This window comes from Sycon ciliatum, chromosome 2 (assembly GCF_964019385.1).
Source record: "Sycon ciliatum chromosome 2, ocSycCili1.1, whole genome shotgun sequence".
Lineage (NCBI taxonomy): Eukaryota > Metazoa > Porifera > Calcarea > Leucosolenida > Sycettidae > Sycon > Sycon ciliatum.
The window spans coordinates 34,770,651-34,792,134 of record NC_088644.1 but is presented as its reverse complement, the minus strand read 5'-3'; the positions used below and the strand labels follow the sequence as shown (position 1 = coordinate 34,792,134).

At 49.5% G+C, this 21,484-nt stretch overlaps 2 protein-coding genes across 2 annotated transcripts in view; one reads left to right on the top strand and one right to left on the bottom strand.

Annotated features, from left to right (window-relative positions):
• The first annotated feature begins 1,298 nt into the window (after positions 1–1,298).
• LOC135809801 (pre-mRNA-splicing factor syf2-like) lies at positions 1,299–8,825 on the top strand. Its single transcript, XM_065323227.1, has 4 exons — positions 1,299–1,504; positions 3,001–3,244; positions 6,584–6,674; positions 8,081–8,825. The coding sequence occupies exons 1-4, from the start codon at positions 1,418–1,420 to the stop codon at positions 8,346–8,348; spliced, it is 690 nt and encodes a 229-aa protein (XP_065179299.1). The 5' UTR covers positions 1,299–1,417; the 3' UTR covers positions 8,349–8,825.
• The window catches only part of LOC135809800 (WD repeat-containing protein 48-like), a 25,191-nt gene continuing 12,415 nt past the window's right edge, over positions 8,709–21,484 (bottom strand). Inside the window, exons 15-17 of the mRNA XM_065323226.1 lie at positions 16,100–16,176; positions 14,741–14,906; positions 8,709–9,602 (exon numbers count right to left, since the gene is read on the bottom strand). Of these exons, the coding sequence (XP_065179298.1) occupies positions 9,468–9,602; positions 14,741–14,906; positions 16,100–16,176 (378 nt within the window). The 3' untranslated portion in view covers positions 8,709–9,467. The remainder of the gene's footprint in view (positions 9,603–14,740; positions 14,907–16,099; positions 16,177–21,484) is intronic.

Below are 21,484 nucleotides of genomic sequence, written 5' to 3'. Positions count from 1 at the left end.
GGGAAACCGTGTCAGGACCCAACGAGTCCCACTCCAGGTGCAGTGCCTGCACCAGCTGGTCAGCATTCTCGCAGCGATGTGGAATTATTCTCGGTAAAGGTATAGTTTAGGGTCCCAAATTATTTTAGTGGGTCAGCATGCTCTACAGAGTCCCAGGCATGCACACATAGGCCTTGGCCACAACTGACATCGAATACGATGTGGATGGACAACCACTGGTGTATGCTAAATCACCTTACGATGCGAACGAAGACGGCGCAAAGGACCATGAAAATCGCCTGAGTTTGAAGCTCGGTGATGCCGTGCGTGTCTTGAACACCTCCATGGGCAAGGGATGGTGGTGGGTAGAAGTCGATGGCGAGTCTGGCTACGTTCCATCATCATTCCTTGGCACTCAGGATGACCTGCGCGGCGCGGAGGAAGCCTCCTGGCAGAACGACGAATATTTTGACTTCTACCCACCACCTTCCCTTGCCCATGGAGGTGTTCGAGACACGCACGGCATCACCGAGCTTCAAACTCAGGCAATTTTCATGGTCCTTTGCGCCGTCTTCGTTCGCATCGTAAGGTGATTTTGCATACACCAGTGCAGTGGTTGTCCATCCACATCGTATTCGATGTCAGTTGTGGCCAAGGCCTATGTGTAATGTGCATGCCTGGGACTCTGTAGAGCATGCTGACCCACTAAAATAATTTGGGACCCTAAACTATACCTTTACCTTATTCTCTTCTTGAGAAGAGCCCACACATTCTCGATTGGATTCATGTCCGGCGAGCAGGGAGGTTGAAACAGGATGTTGGGTACTCCGCTATCGAGAAGATCCTGCTGTTCTTGAGTGAAGTGAATGAAAGAAATTTGAACTGTTTTTAGCATGCAACACGTGCACTCCGAACTTTTACACGAGGTGCGTACAGTTGAGTTCATACACACAAATCGCCAGTGATGTAATGGGAGCTGGCTTCGCGGCGCAGGCTTTGCACTTCGGGCCGGATTTCACCGAGCGCAACTGTACGTATACCCCCAAATCTACGCCCAGGGAGTAGGGCTGTGTTTACATGAGAATTTTCAAACCGGGTCGAGTTCAGCCCGGGTCGAGTTCAGCCCGGGTCGAGTTCAGCCCGGGTTGAAAGTCGGTGCAACAGAAAAATTGTAGATCTACTGTTTTTAGGGTGAATGTCGTCCGAGCAACAGACAGTCATTCCCATTGTAAAAATTAATAAATTATTACTACTTCCTGTGTAGCACATTTTTTGCAGTGCACTGACGTCATGACCTTCTTCTTGAAAATGTACTTCAATAATTTTGATTTGAGTCTACCTTCCAGTCTTCTGCAGTACCTTCAACAAACCAGTGATCTGGTGATAGTGGCGAAGACTTGTTCACAGCTCTCTTTCTGGCAAAGCGCTGCTGTTCATAATGGCCACTGCAGAGGCCTCTTCTAGTGATGCCATGGATAAGAAGAAGGAGCGTATGGAACGGTTTCGTGCTTTGAACCTGAAACGGGTGAGAATGAATTGCTCTTTGTTCTTCCATTCGAACGTCAACTTTGTTGGAATCGGGTGGTTCTTGCGTAGCATTCTATGCACCAATGTTTCTCCCCGGTCTTGTACGCGACAGTATAGTTTGCTTTAGACAGCAGTTTCGTTCTATTGTTCAGTCCTGGACGTTACACAATTTCAAGCATATCTTGGTTGAGAATTATACACTTTTCGGCGAAAACTGGGCCCTGTTGGAAATAGCCTAGCCCGGTCTTCGATATGGAATGATCAGCAACATAAACGGACACATGTCCTTATCCTGTGTGTACGTGGGTATCAGTGTGCTGTTCGTAGTAAATCTCGGAGTGTAAGTGTGTACAGTACTGGGCCCCATATCAGTACATGTATGAACATTCCGAGCATGCTAGTGCAGATTCAAGTCCCTGCTTGTGTATGTGTCATACTCACAGTGACTAGAAAAGTCTGTTTTGGGCATTGCAGCTGTACCTGTAAAGCTGTTGATGTGAATACGCCTGCATGACATACTACTTGAGTGCTACCTAAGCTAGCTACTGCATAGCGAGAAACTTTTGCTGCGTGCAAATTTTGCGTTATCGAGAATTGCACTGGTTCACGTTGAGAAACTTTTGCGATTTTAATTTCTTCAGTTGGATCGTGTATGGTCCACGATAATGCACGAAGCAGTTCGCGACGATTTAAATTCGCGAACGTGTGATCGCGAAAATAGCGAAATGTAATCTCTAGCGAAAGCAAACTAGCCGAAGCCGTACGTGTGCAACTGTACGTGTGCAACTGTACGTGTGCAACTGTATGTGTGCAACTGTATGTGTGCGTGTGTAAAACTAGGTAGTATGTGTCCACAAGGAGTCACTTCTGCAAGCTGTGTGGGGAAATAGTGTTGGCCTGTTGCTCAGCGTCGCAAACGGTTAAAAAATCTTGTATCTAATCCTTTCTAGCAGTCCACCCTACCAACGTAGCTTGCTGACGCGGTTCTTTGCATACGACAGTGGTGTGCATGTGCACCATTTGTGTGTGTGTGTGTGTGCACGTGCAGGCATGTCTGTGTGCATTGTGTGTGTGGGGGGGGGGGGGGGGCACGTGGTGGTGGTGTGCACGTGTGTGTGTGCATGCGCGCACACGTGCATTCACACATACCGCACCTCACCTTGTGCGTTCATCGCTGGAATGGGCACACTGATTCGATTCAACCAGTCTCGGCGCGGGCACAGTTCCACCCTTCACACACATGCAATATGTATGATACATATTGGTGACTGTAATCATGCCCTGTGCTGGCTGTAGGGGCTGTTGCCAGGAAAAACAAGAATGTAGGCCGATGGGACGAAACCTTGTGAACTATCCTCATACAGTGCGGCTTTGCTGGATGCATTTGGGATTCTAAAAACGATCATTGCGAAGCGGGCACACACATGTAGAATTGCTCGGATTTTCACCTTTTTCTTCTTCTTTGATTTCTATGACTGTATGTGTGTGCGTTAGAATGAGGCGCGTAAAATGAACCTTGAAGCGTCCAAAGAGGAGGAACGTATACAGAAGCTACCCGCCAACTACCAGGCCAAGCGTCGCCGTGTGGAGTGGGAGGTCGAAGATGAGGCTGCTCGCAAGGAAGCCGAGGAAGCCGGCGAAGATTACGACCGACTGAAGATGCTGGATTGTGGTGCGGACGAGGTAGTGCGTATCGAACGGAAGCGAAAGAAGAAGAACCCAGATCCTGGATTTTCAAGTAAGTCTTGCTCTCCACTGGTGTGCTAGTACTGTATAACAGGGAATTATTATTTTCAGGCGGAATTTATTTTCGGACGATTTCGTACACGGCCTCTTTTGTACTAAAATTAATTCCGTAACTAATATTTGTTTATGTGAAATTATGTACACTATACAATCATGATGTACATTGGCACGCGCGTACTGTATGCGAACACGTGCATTTAGCATGCAGCACTGTACGAAAATAAAATCTGTACGAAAGGTCGAAAATCGGCTTTGTCCGAAAATATTCCCGTACGAAATTTTCCTGCTATACAGTATCTTGAAATTATCATGCCGACCGCTCAAGGGACCTTCCAAATGTGGTCTCTATGTTCAGGTGGTCTTATCCAGGGTCATTTAACTAGAAGCAACACCCCTCTGTCCCATTCGCAGTGGTCCTCTGAGACTGGTTGTGGCCTTATCAGAGAGGTGGCCTTATCAGAGAGGTCGCCTTATCAGAGAGGTCTCCTTGACAGGTTTTGCTGGTAGTAAGAGTCCATGACTAAGGTGATGCCTGTGTGGTCCCTACACTATGGCCAGCTGTGCAGTATGCTGCCTTCATTTTATGTAATGCCGCATCACCCATGCACTTCGGAATATCTAGAAAACCACCTTTTCCGTGTCCTCTGAGACATGAAGTTTCGGCGGAAGGAACTAAAGGTCGTGCACATGAAAGTCAGATATCGCACCGGGACTCAAAATGGATCAAGGAGAAACGGGTGTGTCGGTAGGAGTGAAGCGGGACGTGAGTGCAGGAGTACAAACATGGAGCGTGGTATAATGTAAGCAAGTATTGAAGACAACGTGCCATAGGTATTGCTCATGAGTCTTGGTCATGGACTTTTGCAAGCAGTTTTCTTTGGGTGTCAGATTTGGGTAATTCTCGTAGGGTAGTATGATAACGATAGATCACTGTGGAATTACTATGTCTGTTTCTCATGCACAAATGCGCACCAAATGACACCTTTAACTGTGCTAGAGCCTGCCTATAATGTAGCCTTGTAGGTGATCGTCTTGGCGATGTAGACAAAGGAGGTGATGTAGCTAGTGCTATTTGATGTCCAGCTTCCTTGTAGTAGCCACAGTGCTCTCAAGTTTAGCGTAACTAACGCCATCGTTTTCAGTGCATGTTTCATCATTACGCCACTGCCAGCCAATCTGTAAATTGACATTGTTGTGCCTAACAGAAAGTTGCGCTTTCCCCGATAGCTGGACACTCGACTGACTCACAACTGCCATCCAGATCACACGAGAAGTCCATCGAACTGCTGTGTTCACAACTGGCGCGTGGACGCGGTACGCTTGCGGTTCATGCGCCTCCAAACGCGCGCTCAGCCTTTTACAAAAAACAGCAATCCGAGTCGTATTTAGCGCGTGCAACACCTTCGAGTACTAATTTTTTGACCCCGCCAGTCAAAGTGACTGGCATGTACGCTGATACGCGCCTGATACGCGCTGAAAATTCCAACATGTCGGAAGTTCCATTTCGGCGCGTTTCCGTACGCATGGCACCCCAAAAGCCAGCAAAAATACGCACAAGCGCGTGGTTTCACGCGTACACGCGCCAGTTGTGAACACAGCTTTAGCCTTGGCAAACCTGCAAGAAAGCACCACTTCCTGCTCAATACACAGTGTTCCTGGAATTCACCCCTCATCGGTTGAGCTTGTGCAGGCTGAGAAAACTTGGGCGTGAAGACCATCGCTTCCATAGTGCTTTCCAGGCGGAAAACATCGTCAGGGATCAAACTTACAGAGACACTTCTTTTCCAGCGCGACAAACATCTTCTGAATGCTAGATAGCGGCGTAGTAAAAGTGAGTGTCATTAATAGTGGTGAAACGAATATCAAAACCCAGTAGCCGAATATTCTTTGGCTTAATGAACGAACGAACGAATATTCTTTCGTTAACACGGATGACATCACATGCCCTCCTCTCAGTCATTTTATTGGATATTGTCATTATTATTAGGCATGACGAACGAAGGCATATATTTCTCCATCATTTCTAGGTCATTTTTCACAAAAATCCCCAGCTGAAGTGCCTTTCACAGGCTCAAAAAACAGCTTGAGCTTGAGACGTGATTTCGTTCGAGCGCCATACCTCCCTTCCAGGACCTCGGATTGCATTCGGGTGGCTTCTAAACAACAGCTGAGAGTTTGCTAATGCCGATAGACCTTTCAATGAAGCGATTCGGTCAAGTATTCACGAAGTTACGAAAGTTTGAAGTTGATTCTGCATACCGGGTTAACGAATATTCGCCATGAGAAATATTCGTTCGCATGTGTCAAACCGAACGAATATTCGAACATTCGGTATATTCGTTTTACCACTAGTCATTAATGGATAGGTAGAACAGGCGTTGAGGACTCTCGGTCATCACAACGCTGTCACCTCCAAGCAAACTGGAGTTGCTACCGCTATCTCGTACTGTTGTACTCAGGGCGGGCTTCCGACTAGCTGGTGTGGAGGTGACAGTGTTGCGCATGACCGAGGGCCCTGAACGCCTGTTTATCCATTAGCGACACTGATTCACACCACTATCAGGTGTTGAGGAGGTGTTTGTCACGCGGGAAACGGAGTGCCTCTGTCGGTTTGTATACTCACCAGCCTAGTGGCGATGGTTTGGCCTGGAAAGCTTTTTTGTGGTGCTCTTCAGGCATGAACAATCATTTGTCTAATCAAGCTCAGCTGATGAGGGGTGAGGTTTTTTGTGAAACACTGTGTATTGAGCAGGGAGCGGTGCTTTCTTGCAGGTTTGCCGAGTCAAGGGTTCAATGGATTTCTCATGTGATCTGGATGGCAGCCGTGAGTCAGTCAAGTAAGGTCAGCGGAGCGAGCTCCAGTGCGGAGAGCAACCAACCAACTTTCTTATAAAATCATCGCCAAAGTCACTACCGGCATTTAGTGCTCTTGTTGTGCTTCGTATCAGTATCGTCATGTACTGATTGAGAATTAGTGTCACAAAAGGCCGTTTCGGAATAAGCCCATTGCGCATTGCCAAATATGGAAGGTATGAGTAATGCATGTGAGTACACTGGGATCTGCAATGCACTGTTCAACACCCCAGACGACCATGCCCAGGTGGCTGTGTGGGGTGTTCATGGTACAAATAAATTACGTCATTGCGCAATGGGCTTATTGCCAGCGCGTGCAGCAGCTTCATCACATGTGATACGAAGATCACTTGTGATACAAATTGAATTCTGTACGCTTCACGCTGCTTGTTCTATGATTGTACAAGCACTTGTGGATAGGAATGGTTGGTGCAATGCATGGACTATCTTGCTCGTTCTTCTGCTTGTGTTTGTGCAGCATATGAGGATGCTACTATTCGTCAATACCAGCGCCTGACTAAGCAGATGCAACCTGACCTGGATGGTTATAAAGCTGCCAAGGAGAAGTTGTAAGTTGTGCTGATGGTGTGCGTGCGTGTGTGTGCGTGTGGTGTGTGTGTGTGGTGTGTGTGTGTGTGTGTGTGTGTGTGTGTGTGTGTGTGTGTGTGGTGTGTGTGTGTGTGTGGTGTGTGTGTGTGTGTGTCCCATATGGTGCAGTGGTATGTGCAGCGATTTCCAATCGATAGGTTGCGGGTTCGATTCCCGACGATTATGGTCACACACGTCTTTCTTCTCTTTCTCAGACTCTTCCTGACTTTTCTTTCATTCTTCTGGGTGGTTACCAACAGCCATGTATGCCGGAGTATGTGGTGTGGTGTGTGTGTGTAGAAAAAAATGGAAAAATGAAAAATAGGGATTCACTGGCCAGAAAAAGTCACTTCAAACAGCTGTGTGGTGGATACCAGGCTAAAAATAGTGGCGGTCAATTCATCAGCCTTGCAAGCTGTTGAATGGTGTAATCCCAGCACAAGTTGCTATGCCTAACATAGCTGTTCGCTATCATCGCTTCCGCGATGGGCATGTCTGAGGTGTGTGTGTGTGTGTGTGTGTGTGTGTGTGTGTGTGTGTGTGTGTGTGTGTGTGTGTGTGTGTGTCCCATATGGTGCAGTGGTATGTGCAGTCGATTTCCAATCGAGAGGTTGCGGTTTCAGTTCCCGACGATTATGGTCGCACACGTCTTTCTTCTCTTTCTCATTCTCCTAGCTCTTCTTTCATTCTCCTGGGTGGTTACCAACAGCCAGTGTATACCCGGCGGAGTATGTGGTGTGGCGTGTGTGTTAAAAAAAATGAAAAATGATTCACTGGCCAGAAAAAGCCACTTCAATCAGCTGTGTGGTGGATACCAGGCTAAAGTTAGTGGCGGTCAATTCATCAGCCTTGCAAGCTGTTGAATGGTGTAATCCCAGCACAAGTTGCTATGTCTAACATAGCTGTTCGCTATCATCGCTTCCGCGATGGGCAGGTCTGAGGTGTGTGTGTGTGTGTGTGTGTGGTGTGTGCTGTACTGCGTGTGTGGTGTGTGTGTGGATCGACTGGGTAGGGTGCATCCCCATCAGAAGCTTTTCACGTGCGCATGTACATGTACACTGCTGGATTTGTTACTTACTTGCTAGTGTAGTAGTGAGGACTACATGACTTTGCTCGGTTTGCAGTCCCAGTACTGGAACTGCGGCGTACTTGTGGATTTGCCATGTACGCCACAATCGATGTGCTGTTCAGTCACCACATGTTATTGGTCTACTGTTCTTGATGAAATCCTAGCTTGTTCGTTTCTCATGGTCTAACACTACTGTATGCTCTTATTGTATAGTCTATAGCAGAGAGTCCTGGTTCAACCAAGTCTTGCTGGTGACAAGCTTATGCTGCTTTGCTAGAATTATTTACGTGTGCGATCATGTGTGCTCTGCTCTTGCAGGGGAGATGCTATGTACCCTGATGCGGACGCACTGCCGGATCGAGACCAGGATAAGGTTAGCAAGGAGGGCGTTGATCGCATGGTTGCTGACCTGGACAAGCAGATCGAGAAGCGTGAGAAGTTCAGCCGCCGGCGTGCATTCCACGACGAAGCCGACATCAACTACATCAACGAGCGTAACATGCGCTTCAACAAGAAGGCCGAGCGCTTCTATGGCAAGTACACTGCCGAGATCAAGCAGAACCTCGAGAGAGGCACAGCTGTATAGCACACTGATGACATCATGGAAAGACAACAGCACAGCTGTATAGCACACTGATGACGTCATGGAAAGACAACACAACTACACGGTACCTCTGCTCTGCTCCACGTTGCGTGACCTTGCGCCGTCTTCTGCCATCAGCAACGTGAGAACCAAACAGATCACAATGATCATCACACTAAAACGATCCAGGCTGGTCTTGCGATCTTGACAAACTTGTACACTTGACTTGGTTGTTTGTTGGTTGTAAATACTGCACATTGAAACTAGTGTACATATTTCTAGACCTGCCACATATTATCTGGCAGTGTAGGGCTCAATTTGTCTAGTTTTTTTTTTATCGTTGATGATTATTGGTGATGATCATGATTTCATGATGCTGTATTCTGTATTTTTTATGAACTAAAATTTAATGTTTCAGTCAACTGACGAGTCGTGTACATATTAAAACAAAACAAAAAAGAATAAAAAGACTGTACACTACCAGCAGCAAAGTAAATTGTATTTTAAGTATGTACACAGGGTGCAATGAGCAATAAGATCTATGCTGCAGGAGGAGAGGATCTGAGTAATCAAGTAAATAGGCAAAAACCACACACCGCGCATATCGTATGGACACATGCAGAATTATTATGTACAGACAAGGAGAGCAGCGCGTTAGTACAGAACATAATAGAGCAGAGCATTGCCAGCGGAGGATATAGTCCAGTATATTACACGGTTTTCTTGCACACACGTCCATTGCTTGATTGCCACCAGAACACGCGAATGCACAGGCCCGACGTGCTGCCGATAGCCTAGCACATGTTACAAAGATAGGCCAACTCCACGCACCCAAAACGAGCAGTGGGCGGGATAGCGTAGCACATGACACTGACATGCAACACCATCTTCCTGCAGGTCTGTCGCAAAGACAGGCCAACTCCACGCACCCAAAACGAGCAGTGAGCATCTTGCAGCACAGCAGTGGGCGGGATAGCGTAGCACATGACACTGACAGGCAACACCCCACTTCCTGCAGGTCTGTCACAAATACGGTCCAGCTCCATGAACACAAAACAAGCAGTGAGCATATCTTACAGCAGCACGGCAGTGGGTGTACTGCTGAAGAGCAGGACACGCAGACTAGGATGACGATGTGGCACTATCAGCGCCTGGTGCAGGTCGCTCTTCTACCAAGCGATACTTCATCTTCATTTCAGCACCACTCTTCCAGAAGAAGTGACGGACCGTGCGCAAGTCCATCTTGGGATCCAACACCTGCGCATGCACACGCATGGGAAACAAAAAAACAATAGCACCATGCAGATATACAGTTCAGTATGTGCACGCAATTACACTTCCCCATGCACACCACACACACCATTTGACCATTGCTCATTATTTTAACGCCTATCGCCAGAGGCGATGATAGCGATGCTACAGCAGAAGCCATAGCAACTTGTGCTGGGATTGCACCATTCAACAGCTTGCAAGGCTGAAGAATTTACCGCCACTATTCAGCCTGGTCTACACCACACAGCTATGAAATGTTGGTTTGCGTTACGCAAACCGTAGTTAACCTACATGTCACAGAGCCGCATCTCCCGCATGGAGATGCCGTCCGCGGACACGCCAAAACCGGCTAAGTCTCATACGAGCTCTGCTAAAGTCGTACGCACTGCCAGGCTCCCGCGTGGGGCCCCACGCAAGCATTTGCAACCGCGACGCGCATACGGCATGCCGTATAAGCCACCTATCCGCCTTGGGTGCAAGCTCACCCAAGGCCACCCTCGCAAGGCAGGAACAAGTAAAGACATTCACCAGTTGTTTGTTGTGCCTGCCCGCCGCAGAAATTGTTTGAAATTGTCTTCTTCTAAGCTTCCGCTCTCAGCGATAGTCTTTACACCCACCATGGCTTTCTCGCAGGCACAAATGGAGTCTATCCAGCAGATCGTGGCAGCCAGCGTGGCAGCAGCCCTCAGCGGCAACGCACCGGAGAACGTCACGGAGCACCAAGAAGACGGTATGTGTGCTGATCAATTAATGCACCATACGAACATGGGTTACCCCTCCTGCATTTCGCACGTCTCGTTGGAGACAGTCGATCGGATCAGACGAATCGAGTATATAGATCTGGCAATACTGCTCACGCCCAAATCTATTTCTACCGAGGAGCCAGCCCCTAAGAGGTTCCGCATAGACGAGGAAGGGGCACTTTCGGTGACAAGCGCACCGAAAGGGAAAATTGAGAACCTTGCCACGTGGACCGAGGCATGGTCCATTTCTAGCCTGATCGCCATCCGCGATCAACCTCGCTGCGCCGCTGCACTGATGCAGCACCAAATACGCATGGTACAGGCAGCCGGGAAGTACCGCTTCTCGGCAGCCGTGGACTATGACACGCGGGCACGCCAGGCCCTGTCAAAGGACCCAAGCCGATCCCTGGCGGAGCTCGACACGGAGCTTTTCGCGACGTGTTTCACGGGACAGGCCCTCCCCAATTGCAGCATTTGCAAGAAGGTGGGGCACTTGGCCGGAGCGTGCACCTCGGCCTTTCGCGGCAAGCAGGCGAAAGAGAGTGCAAGCACTAAATCAACTGAAATCTGCCGCCGCTACAATCACGGCGCCTGCAGCGGCCCATGTCGCTTTCGACACGCCTGCCTCTTCTGCTCCGGCTCGCACGCCGTGTCAGCCTGTCCAGCCAAGAAATAAGAGCGAACAGCAATCAGCCCCGGCACCACTTTCTTGCATTCACCCACCCCCTAACACCCCTATGAACATTGCTGCATTACACCCCAACACCCCTATCAATATTGATGCATTACACACTGAATTGCTGGCGCACCCTAATCCTGCATTTGTTCATTCTCTAATTAGCAATTTACGTGCCGGCTGTCGTATTGGGTTCACCGGACCCCGTGATGTGTCCGTACGCAGCCCGAACTTGTCTTCAGCGGCAGCACACCCCGAGGTCGTCGACCAGTACCTGGCCACGGAATGCAGTCGCGGCCACACCGCTGGCCCCTTCAACGCGCCGCCATTCGTCCATCTGCGCACCTCTGGCGTAGGTGTGGTCCCCAAGAAGTCGGGCGGCCACCGGCTCATCATGCACCTGTCCGCCCCCGATGGGAACAGCGTCAATTCGTTCATTGACAAGCAGGCCTACCGCTTCTCCCTAATTACGATTGACACGATAGCAGACCACGTGCGCAGGACGGGCCCCGGAGTCCTCCTGTCAAAGGTGGACCTGAAGCACGCTTTCCGACTCTGCCCCGTGCACCCTGACGACTGGCCGCTCCTCGGCATGTTATGGAAGGGCAACTACTATTTCGACACTGTCCTGCCATTTGGCCTACGCTCCGCTCCCAGTCTGTTTAATTAACTGCCTGGCTACCGCCCTAGAATGGATCCTCCGTAATAACTATAGTATCCCTGCACTGGAGCACTATTTGGATGACTTCATCTCAGTGTCTCCAGCAGCCGAGTCTGTCACGTCCTCGGCGGCCGCGACCCACAAAGCCACTATTCTGCAGGTCTTCGCAAAACTGGGTGACCCAACAGCAGACGGCCCGGACAAAGTTGTTGGCCCCGCCACCTGCCTCACAGTGCTTGGCATCGACATTGATTCAGCGGCAGGGGAGCTGCGGCTCCCAGCCGAGAAGCTCCGTACATTGCGGCAACTCCTAGCAGCCTGGGCCACCCGGTCATCAGCGTCAGAACACGAACTCCAGTCCCTCGTTGGCCACCTGGCGTTCGCCGCCAAGGTCGTGCCAGCCGGTCGTACGTTCACTCGCCGCCTCATCGACCTGTGTTACTCGGTCACCAGCCCTGCCGCGGCCGTCCGCCTCACCAGCGAGGCTCTCGCCGACATCAAATGGTGGCAGGATTTCCTCCCACTATGGAACGGAAAGGCCCTCCTACGCGACCCCGTATGGTCAAAGTCCCCGGACCTGGAATAGTTCACCGACGCGTCTGGCAGCGGTTTCGGCGGCTTTTACCAGGGTCGTTGGTTCGCGGGCACATGGTCAGCGGCGCAGCAGGCCCCACCGTACAAGTCCATAATGTGGAGAGAGATGTGGCCCATCGCCATTGCCTGCCAACTCTGGGGCCCCCACTGGGCACAGAAGAAGATCCTCCTGCACTGCGATAATTCAGCAGTGTGCACTGCCTGGGAGTCCGGCACATGCCGACACGCCGGGGTCATGGCACTGATACGCAGCACCATGCAACTCGCCGCTCGCCACAACTTCTGCCTGCTCGTCCGTCACATCGCCGGCGTCGACAACAGCATCGCAGACGCACTCTCCCGGGCCCAGTTCCAGCGCTTCCACCGTCTGGTTCCCAACGCGGAGACTGCCCCATCGTCACTCGCCAGTGCCCAATCCGACAACAGATAGTCGCATCCGTCTGCAGCTGGCCAGGCGCTCCAGCCGCCAATTCAAGCTCCCAGCAATCCCAGCTACCACTGCGCGGGCTCGCCGTACGTCCGTAGTCCCCCAGCCCAGCATCTCGCATCTCTGCTCCTTTTCTTGTTGTTTTGTTCCCCCTACCCTACTAACCCACCTACAATTTCCGCTGTCAATGATTATCCATGCCCTCGCCGGGGCGAACCCTTCTTGGTCTATCTTACCACTCTGTGTGCTTAAAGGGGAAGTTAAGGCAAAAATTAAAATTTCACCAGTTGTAGTCTTCGGGGTGCTGAGTCGAATGGTCTTGGTCCGAGGAAGCTGAGACGCTCCCTTCCTACTTGAATCCCAATCGAACTCGCGCACTTCCACCGAAACTGGGTGACTGCGCCCTACTAGATGGGGATTTGTATGCAAAATGTCACTAAAAGCGCCATTTCGTTCTTATAAAAGCACGGATGACCGCGATTGGCCCATATGTTGTAGTCTTTTGGACGCTGAGTCGACTGGTTTTGGTCCGAAAAGGCTGCGATGCAGCGTTCCTCCTTTATTCCCAATCGAACATGGTTGAACAAGCGGTCACGTGCTCTTGGGTGCCCAAATCACCTGGTCACCACGCCAGCAGGTGACAACTTTCACACCAAGGTTCAACTCGAGTTCAACTCGAGTGACAGGACTGCACCCAAAAAAGGTCAAACAGGCTAGTAAGTTGTACCCTGCAGGCACGGTGACCAGGTGACTGGTGTACGCAGGAGCACGTGACCGCTTCTTCAACCATGTTCGATTGGGAATAAAGGAGGAACGCCGCATCGCAGCCTTTTCGGACCAAAACCAGTCGACTCAGCGTCCAAAAGACTACAACATATGGGCCAATCGCGGTCATCCGTGCTTTTATAAGAACGAAATGGCGCTTTTAGTGACATTTTGCATACAAATCCCCATCTAGTAGGGCGCAGTCACCCAGTTTCGGTGGAAGTGCGCGAGTTCGATTGGGATTCAAGTAGGAAGGGAGCGTCTCAGCTTCCTCGGACCACGACCATTCGACTCAGCACCCCGAAGACTACAACTGGTGAAATTTTAATTTTTGCCTTAACTTCCCCTTTAAAGGGCTTATCCGGCCCCTTAGAACCCCCCCCCCCTTTTTCTTTTTGGGAGAAAGGGGGGGCCGACACCCCGCAGGCCCCGAGCCACCTATCCGCCTTGGGTGCAAGCTCACCCAAGGCCACCCTCGCAAGGCAGGAACAAGTAAAGACATTCACCAGTTGTTTGTTGTGCCTGCCCGCCGCAGAAATTGTTTCCCACCCTCCCGCACCATTTAAAAGGCAGGAGGCACGGGTGCTGCCAATGGGCGCCGCATAGTGCACGCACATCGGCACCATTGAACTATTCATGTGTACTAAGATTTAGTGTTCCGCTGCCATAGCAACCTAGTAGTACACGTAGCCGTTCCGACGGCGCAGGACCCCGCGGGTCGCTTCTGCTGTCCTTGCCTCTCTGATGCGTGATATGTGTACATCATTTATAATCATGACCTCATACTGAGTACATGTACGTCATACTTGATTACCGATCATAGGCTCATGATTATTCATGCTGGAATAAACGCTTGCGACACCCCACAGGCTCGTCTCTCTTGTGTGGCATGAGGGTTAAGTGGCTTTTTTGGCCAGCGAATCCCTATTTTTGGGCCTTTTTTCCCGCACACACATCACACCACATACTCCGGCATGCACTGGATGTTGGTAACCACCCAGGAGAATGATAGAGAAGTCAGGATGAGTCTGAGAAAGAGAAGAAAGATGTACACGCACACACGCATGCACACGCACACACACACGCACGCACACACACGCACGCACGCACACACACACACACACACACACACACACGCACGCACACACACACACACACACACACACACACACACACACACACACACACACACACACACACACACACACACACACACACACACAAGGTCAGGTCACAGTCAAACACATGTTAACGCACCTGGCCATTCAGCACAAGCTCGAGGACGTCGGAAGGTGCAGCTTCCTTCCACGATGCTGCCTTGACGTGCCGCTGCATGAGGGCCTCGTCAGCAGTAAACAAACACATGTGAAGGTGATCCAAGACTTTCTGCACTTCTAGCACATCGTGTGCTGACAGTCTATCTCTGCATGAACATGAACAGTGCAAGGACACAGAACATCGATGTTATACTGGTAAAGCAATTCCACCTCCAGCACATGCGCTCTCTGGCCGACCTCATCACACCAGCAATATGACTCCAAGTGGTAGATACTGACAACTAAAAGGAGCCGAAAGCTGCCGCTTACCTATTTATCTACAATGTTATACTATGTTTTCAGGATGACAGCGTGAACAAGGCGAGGGCGCACTGTATGGGCATACAGTCAACTTCGCTAATAACGACTGCGGATATAACGACAATTCGCGAATAACGACAGAATTTTCATGCCTAGAGCAAAGTCCCATCCCACTGTGATACATATAATGAGACTTCGGGTATAACGACACTTCGCGAATAAGGACACCTTTTTGATGCCCCGCCGAGTGTCGTTATAAGCGAAGTTGACTGTACATGTACTTTGCAATGATATACTAGTACTAGTCACTGCTAGTCTACAGCAGAATGAGAAGTTGAGAACAACAAGCTTCAGCAAAATTTGTCAAGGGGACCCCTCTGATAAGGAAACAAACCTGCCACAAGGCACAGCTTAGATCTATGACCCAAAGGCTTCCTTGAGCAAGTTTGACCGGGTACAAACTATACACAGTACACTTCGTTCTACTCTAGAAGCTGGAACTTGGAAACACAAACAATTGCAGGCCTGCTTGTATAATGTTGATAGAATTTTGGTCAGACTCACTAACAGAACAGAACAGAGAGAGAGTGTGTGTGTGGGGGGGGGGGGGGGGGGGGGGTGCACGCACGTACACACGCACGCACGCATGCACGTATACACGCACGCACGTACACACACACACACACACACACACACACACACACACACCATGTACCACACACTCTCTCTCTCTCTCTCTCTCTCTCTCTCTCTCTCTCTCTCTCTCTCTCTCTCTCTCTCTCTCTCTCTCTCTCTCTCTCTCTCTCTCTCTCTCTCTCTCTCTCTCTCTCTCTCTCTCTCTCTCTCTCTCTCTCTCTCTCTCTCTCTCTGTGTTGTTGCTGTTGCTGTTGTTGTTGTTGTTGTTGTTGTTGTTGTTGTTGTTGTTGTTGTTGTTGTTTCAAATCTTTATTCTCACGATAGCTAGTTGTTGTTGTTGTTGTTGGAGGAGGAGAAAGAGAGGAGGGGGAGGTGCATTCATGACACACAGAGTGAAACATACTTTTTCAGCGGCCTTAGCACAGTGTTCTTGAACGGCTCCAAAAAGAATGTGATCTTCACCCAACGGGGCAGGGCACGCTGTATCCAAGAGACAAGTTACAAAGCAGAGCACGCACGTACAAAGACAAGGGCTGAAAGGAAGATTCGAAATATGTAGACTGGAAAGAGAATATCCTTCGTTCATGTGGAATAAGAATATTCGTAAATGTACAGAAACTCGCCTTTTTGATATACCTGTAGAATAGGCTTATTTGGTGCATAATACGAGTAGGCTTGTCTCCTACCATGTGTTATCATCACCAAGCCAAATGATGACAATGCCCTTTCCAAATGTCTCTCTTGTAATATGGGTAGCCACCAGTTGATGGTCTATGGTTACCATGGACACAACTAGGTAACCATGGATATTGCATGGTTGAGAATAAAAAAACACTTTTTTCATCCTCTTAATATTGTTTTACACCGTATTTTTCGGAGTATAAGCCGCACTTTGAACACTCAATGGTACCCCAAAGGGGGGGGGGGGGGGGTTACCATGGACACAACTAGGTACCCATGGATATTGCATGGTTGAGAATAAAAAAACACTTTTTTCATCCTCTTAATATTGTTTTATACCGTATTTTCCGGAGTATAAGCCGCACTTCGAACACTCAATGGTACCCCAAGGGGGGGGGGGGGGGTGAGGCTTGTATATGTTTTCCGATGATCAAATTAACGGTGATAAATAGGGTAGATGTCTGTATTTCGTGACAAAAAAATGGGGTTGCGGCGGATACTCCGGAAAATACGGTACTGGTATTCGGTTCAGTTGCCTGTATCCGATGAGGGTACGCATTATCAGCGTTCCAATGGACTCAACATTGCTCACAATCTCCACTGGCACCAAGCTCTGTTTGGTCTTGAAACTGCAGACCTAAATCAAATATCTCTTGGCGCTATGTCGGGAAGGGGTATTAATTTTTTTTCCTGGTGTCTGTGGTGCCACAAGAACTGATCCTGCACAAAAAGTTGCTTTGCCTGAGGACTTAGGCTGACTTACAGACTCCGAATTTCAGAACGGATGACGCGAGGCAAACAAGCTTCTTCTTCCTAGGCCTTTAGCTGTCTTTGCTGCCGCTTCCCGCCGTTTTTTGCCCGAGTACTTTGCCTGACGTGCAGATTCGTAATGCGAGTACTGTAACCTGCGCTTTATGGAGACAGACTACAAACGTTGGGTTGGGGCTAGAGTTTACCTCGGAAATCGTTACCATCGCGAAGGAAATGGCTATCCTTTCAAAAAGGGCTACGGCAGCCAAGGTAAAGCGACTCTGGAAAGCAGCCATTCGCAAAGTAAGTTTATGCGTTGAGCCAGCTAGGCCACCACAGCGGCGCAATGGCAAGGATGAATGGCAAAGTGCTTACGGCAGGATCCCTTGGCCCCAGCCTAATGACACTCCGTTCTTCTATACACCCTGAGGATGTTGCAGGACCGTTAAAGTGTCCCGTCTTTGAACCGCTGCTCCCAACAATTGGAGGACAGGAGCGAGAGAATGCTCAAGAGCTGGCTGTCCAACTATGTACGGATATCTCTTGGTCGACACCAGCCACGATGGGGAGTGCCGGAAGCTGCACCGAAGTGGTGGCCGTAAGCCACCCTGCCGTACAAAAATCTGAGGGTGGATCCGAGAAGCGCCAACGAAAAGGGAGATACCGTTCGTCGAATGTTTGCGTCACTGTCTCATGGCATGTTGTGAGCATCATGGCATCAACATGGAGACTGGTTGCTCGAAGTCTCAAACGAGGCTTCAGAGTTTGGCTGGTGAGATAACGTCAGCGGCTGTCCAAATATCTACCTCTACCAGCGCACTGTTGAAGTCAGGAGAGCTTCTTCAGCTCAAGACCGGCAGTGAAGCTAGCAGTTCGATTTTTAAGGGGATCACCGACGTACTGCAAGCTGCATCTGACTTGCAGACTCCTGTTGAGGTGGCTTCAACCACAGTGAAAGAGGACTCTGAAAAGGAGAGTACTCAAGATGGAATAGAAGACAATGATGGACCCCATTCCAGTGAGGAAGATCACAGCAGTTGCTCTTCTCCTGAATAGGTCTGTTTCGTCTTTCGGTGCCGCGCTTCATCTACCATAAACTAGAATACTTTGATCTACTGTTATAATTTTTTTTTAAACACGACCAAGTCATTGCGACGGTTTTTCACCCTCGCTACACTCCTCCAGTTTACCTCGGAAATTGTCACCATTGCGGAGGAAATGGCTATCCTTTCAAAAAGGGCTACGGCAGCCAAGGTAAAGCGACTCTGGAAAGCTGCCGTTCGCAAAGTTGATGCCTTGAGCCAGCTAGGCCACCAGAGCGGCGCAATGGCAAGGATGAATGGCGAAGGCATGTTGTGAGCATCATGGCATCAACATGGAGACTGGTTGCTCGAAGTCTCAACAAACGAGGCTTCAGAGTTTGGCTGGTGAGATAACGTCAGCGGCTGTCCAGATATTTGCCTCCACCAGCGCACTATTGAAGTCAGGAGAGCTTCTTCAGCTCAAGGCCGGCAGTGAAGCCAGCAGTTCGATTTTTAAGGGGGTCGCCGACCTACTGCAAGTTGCATTTGACTTGCAGACTCTGTCGAGGTGGCTCCAACCACAGTGGGAGAGGACTCTGAAAGGGAGAGTACTCAAGGTGGAATAGAAGAAAATGATGGACTCCATTCCAGTGAGGAAGATCACAGCAGTTGCTCTTCTCCTGGATACGTCTGTTTCGTCTTTCGGTGCCGCGCTTCATCTCGCATAAACTAGAATACTTTGATCTACTATTATAAAAATATAAAAAAACATGACCAAGTCGTTGCGACGGTTTCTCACCCTCGCTACACTCCTCCCACGAAGTACTGCTCCAGTTTACCTCGGAAATCGTCACCATCGCGAAGGAAATGGGCATCCTTTCAAAAAGGGCTACGGCAGCCAAGGTAAAGCGACTCTGGAAAGCAGCCGTTCGTAAAGTTGATGCATTGAGCCAGCTAGGCCACCACAGCAACGCAATGGCAAGGATGAATGGCAAAGTGCTAACGGCAGGATCCCTTGGCCCCAGCCTAATGGCACTTCATACTTCGATACACCCTGAGGATGTTGCAGGACTGTTAAAGTTTCCAGTCTTTGAACCGCTGCCCCAAAAACTGGAGGACATAAGCGAGAGAATGCTCAAGAGCTGGCTGCCCAACTATGTACGGATATCTCTTGGTCGACACCAGCTACGATGGGGAGTGCCGGAAGCTGCACCGAAGTGGTGGCCGTAAGGCATCCGGCCGTACAAAAAATCGGAGGGTGGATCCGAGAAGCGCCAACGAAAAGGGAAATACCGTTCGTCGAATGTTTGCGTCGCTGTCTCAAGGCATGTTGTGAGCATCATGGCATCAACATGGAGACTGGTTGCTCGAAGTCTCAACAAACGAGGCTTCAGAGTTTGGCTGGTGAGATAACGTCAGCGGCTGTCCAGATATTTGCCTCCACCAGCGCACTATTGAAGTCAGGAGAGTTTCTTCAGCTCAAGGCCGGCAGTGAAGCCAGCAGTTCGATTTTTAAGGGGGTCGCCGACCTACTGCAAGTTGCATTTGACTTGCAGACTCTGTCGAGGTGGCTCCAACCACAGTGGGAGAGGACTCTGAAAGGGAGAGTACTCAAGGTGGAATAGAAGAAAATGATGGACTCCATTCCAGTGAGGAAGATCACAGCAGTTGCTCTTCTCCTGAATACGTCTGTTTCGTCTTTCGGTGCCGCGCTTCATCTCGCATAAACTAGAATACTTTGATCTACTATTATAAACGAAGTAGTGGTTGCGACTATTATAAAAATATAAAAAACATGACCAAGTCGTTGCGACGGTTTCTCACCCTCGCTACACTCCTCCCACGAAGTACTGCTCCAGTTTACCTCGGAAATCGTCACCATCGCGAAGGAAATGGCCATCCTTTCAAAAAGGGCTACGGCAGCCAAGGTAAAGCAACTCTGGAAAGCAGCCGTTCGTAAAGTTGATGCATTGAGCCACCTAGGCCACCACAGCAGCGCAATGGCAAGGATGAATGGCAAAGTGCTAACGGCAGGATCCCTTGGCCCCAGCCTAATGGCACTTCATACTTCGATACACCCTGGGGATGTTGCAGGACTGTTAAAGTTTCCAGTCTTTGAACCGCTGCCCCAAAAAACTGGAGGACATGAGCGAGAGAATGCTCAAGAGCTGGCTGCCCAACTATGTACGGATATCTCTTGGTCGACACCAGCTACGATGGGGAGTGCCGGAAGCTGCACCGAAGTGGTGGCCGTAAGGCATCCGGCCGTACAAAAATCTGAGGGTGGATCCGAGAAGCGCCAACGAAAAGGGAGATACCGTTCGTCGAATGTTTGCGTTGCTGTCTCAAGGCATGTTGTGAGCATCATGGCATCAACATGGAGACTGGTTGCTCGAAGTCTCAACAAACGAGGCTTCAGAGTTTGGCTGGTGAGATAACATCAGCGGCTGTCCAAATATCTGCCTCTACCAGCGCACTGTTGAAGACAGGAGAGCTTCTTCAGCTCAAGGCCGGCAGTGAAGCTAGCAGTTCGATTTTTAAGGGGGTTACCGACCTACTGCAAGCTGTATATGACTTGCAGACTCCTGTTGAGGTGGCTCCAACCACAGTCAGAGAGGACTCTGAAAGGGAGAGTACTCAAGATGGAATAGAAGACAATGATGGACTCCATTGCAGTGAGGAAGATCACAGCAGTTGCTCTTCTCCTGAGTAGGTCTGGTTCGTCTTTCGGTGCCGTGCTTCATCTCCCATAAACTACAATACTTTGATCTAGCATTAAATTTCGCTTGGTTTGACCACTATTCACTGTATCTGCATTAGTACCTCACAACTTATATCCAAGTTTAGCCAGTGGAATGCTGTGTTTCATTGACCAAGCCAGATTTTACGAAGTCTACATTGCTGCAAGGTAGTTCGGGACACTTTTGCTCCAAAATCACGTTCTGTCAGATCCTGACCAAAATTTGGTACTAGGTGCTGTGGGTTATTGACTATACACAGTATACAGTCCTAACTTTAAAGTGCCAATCTTGAACCCCAGATGCGGTTTTCGACCCCTTTCCTAAACCCACTTTTTCACATTGTTTAACATGCGGACAAGATTCACATACCGTGCGCCAGCGCCTTTAAAGCCATGGACTTATATTTGCACTACGCCATGCGATAAAAGTCAAAGTCCACACAGAAATTTCAATCTAAATCCACTTGTTCACCATTCCTGCTGGGCTGTAAGTTTGTTAGTATAGTACTTATTCCTTCATTTTTACAAAACATGCTTCAAATGTCATTTCATTTTTGAAGCCCATGGCTTTATAGCTGAGACTGGCTTTATAATC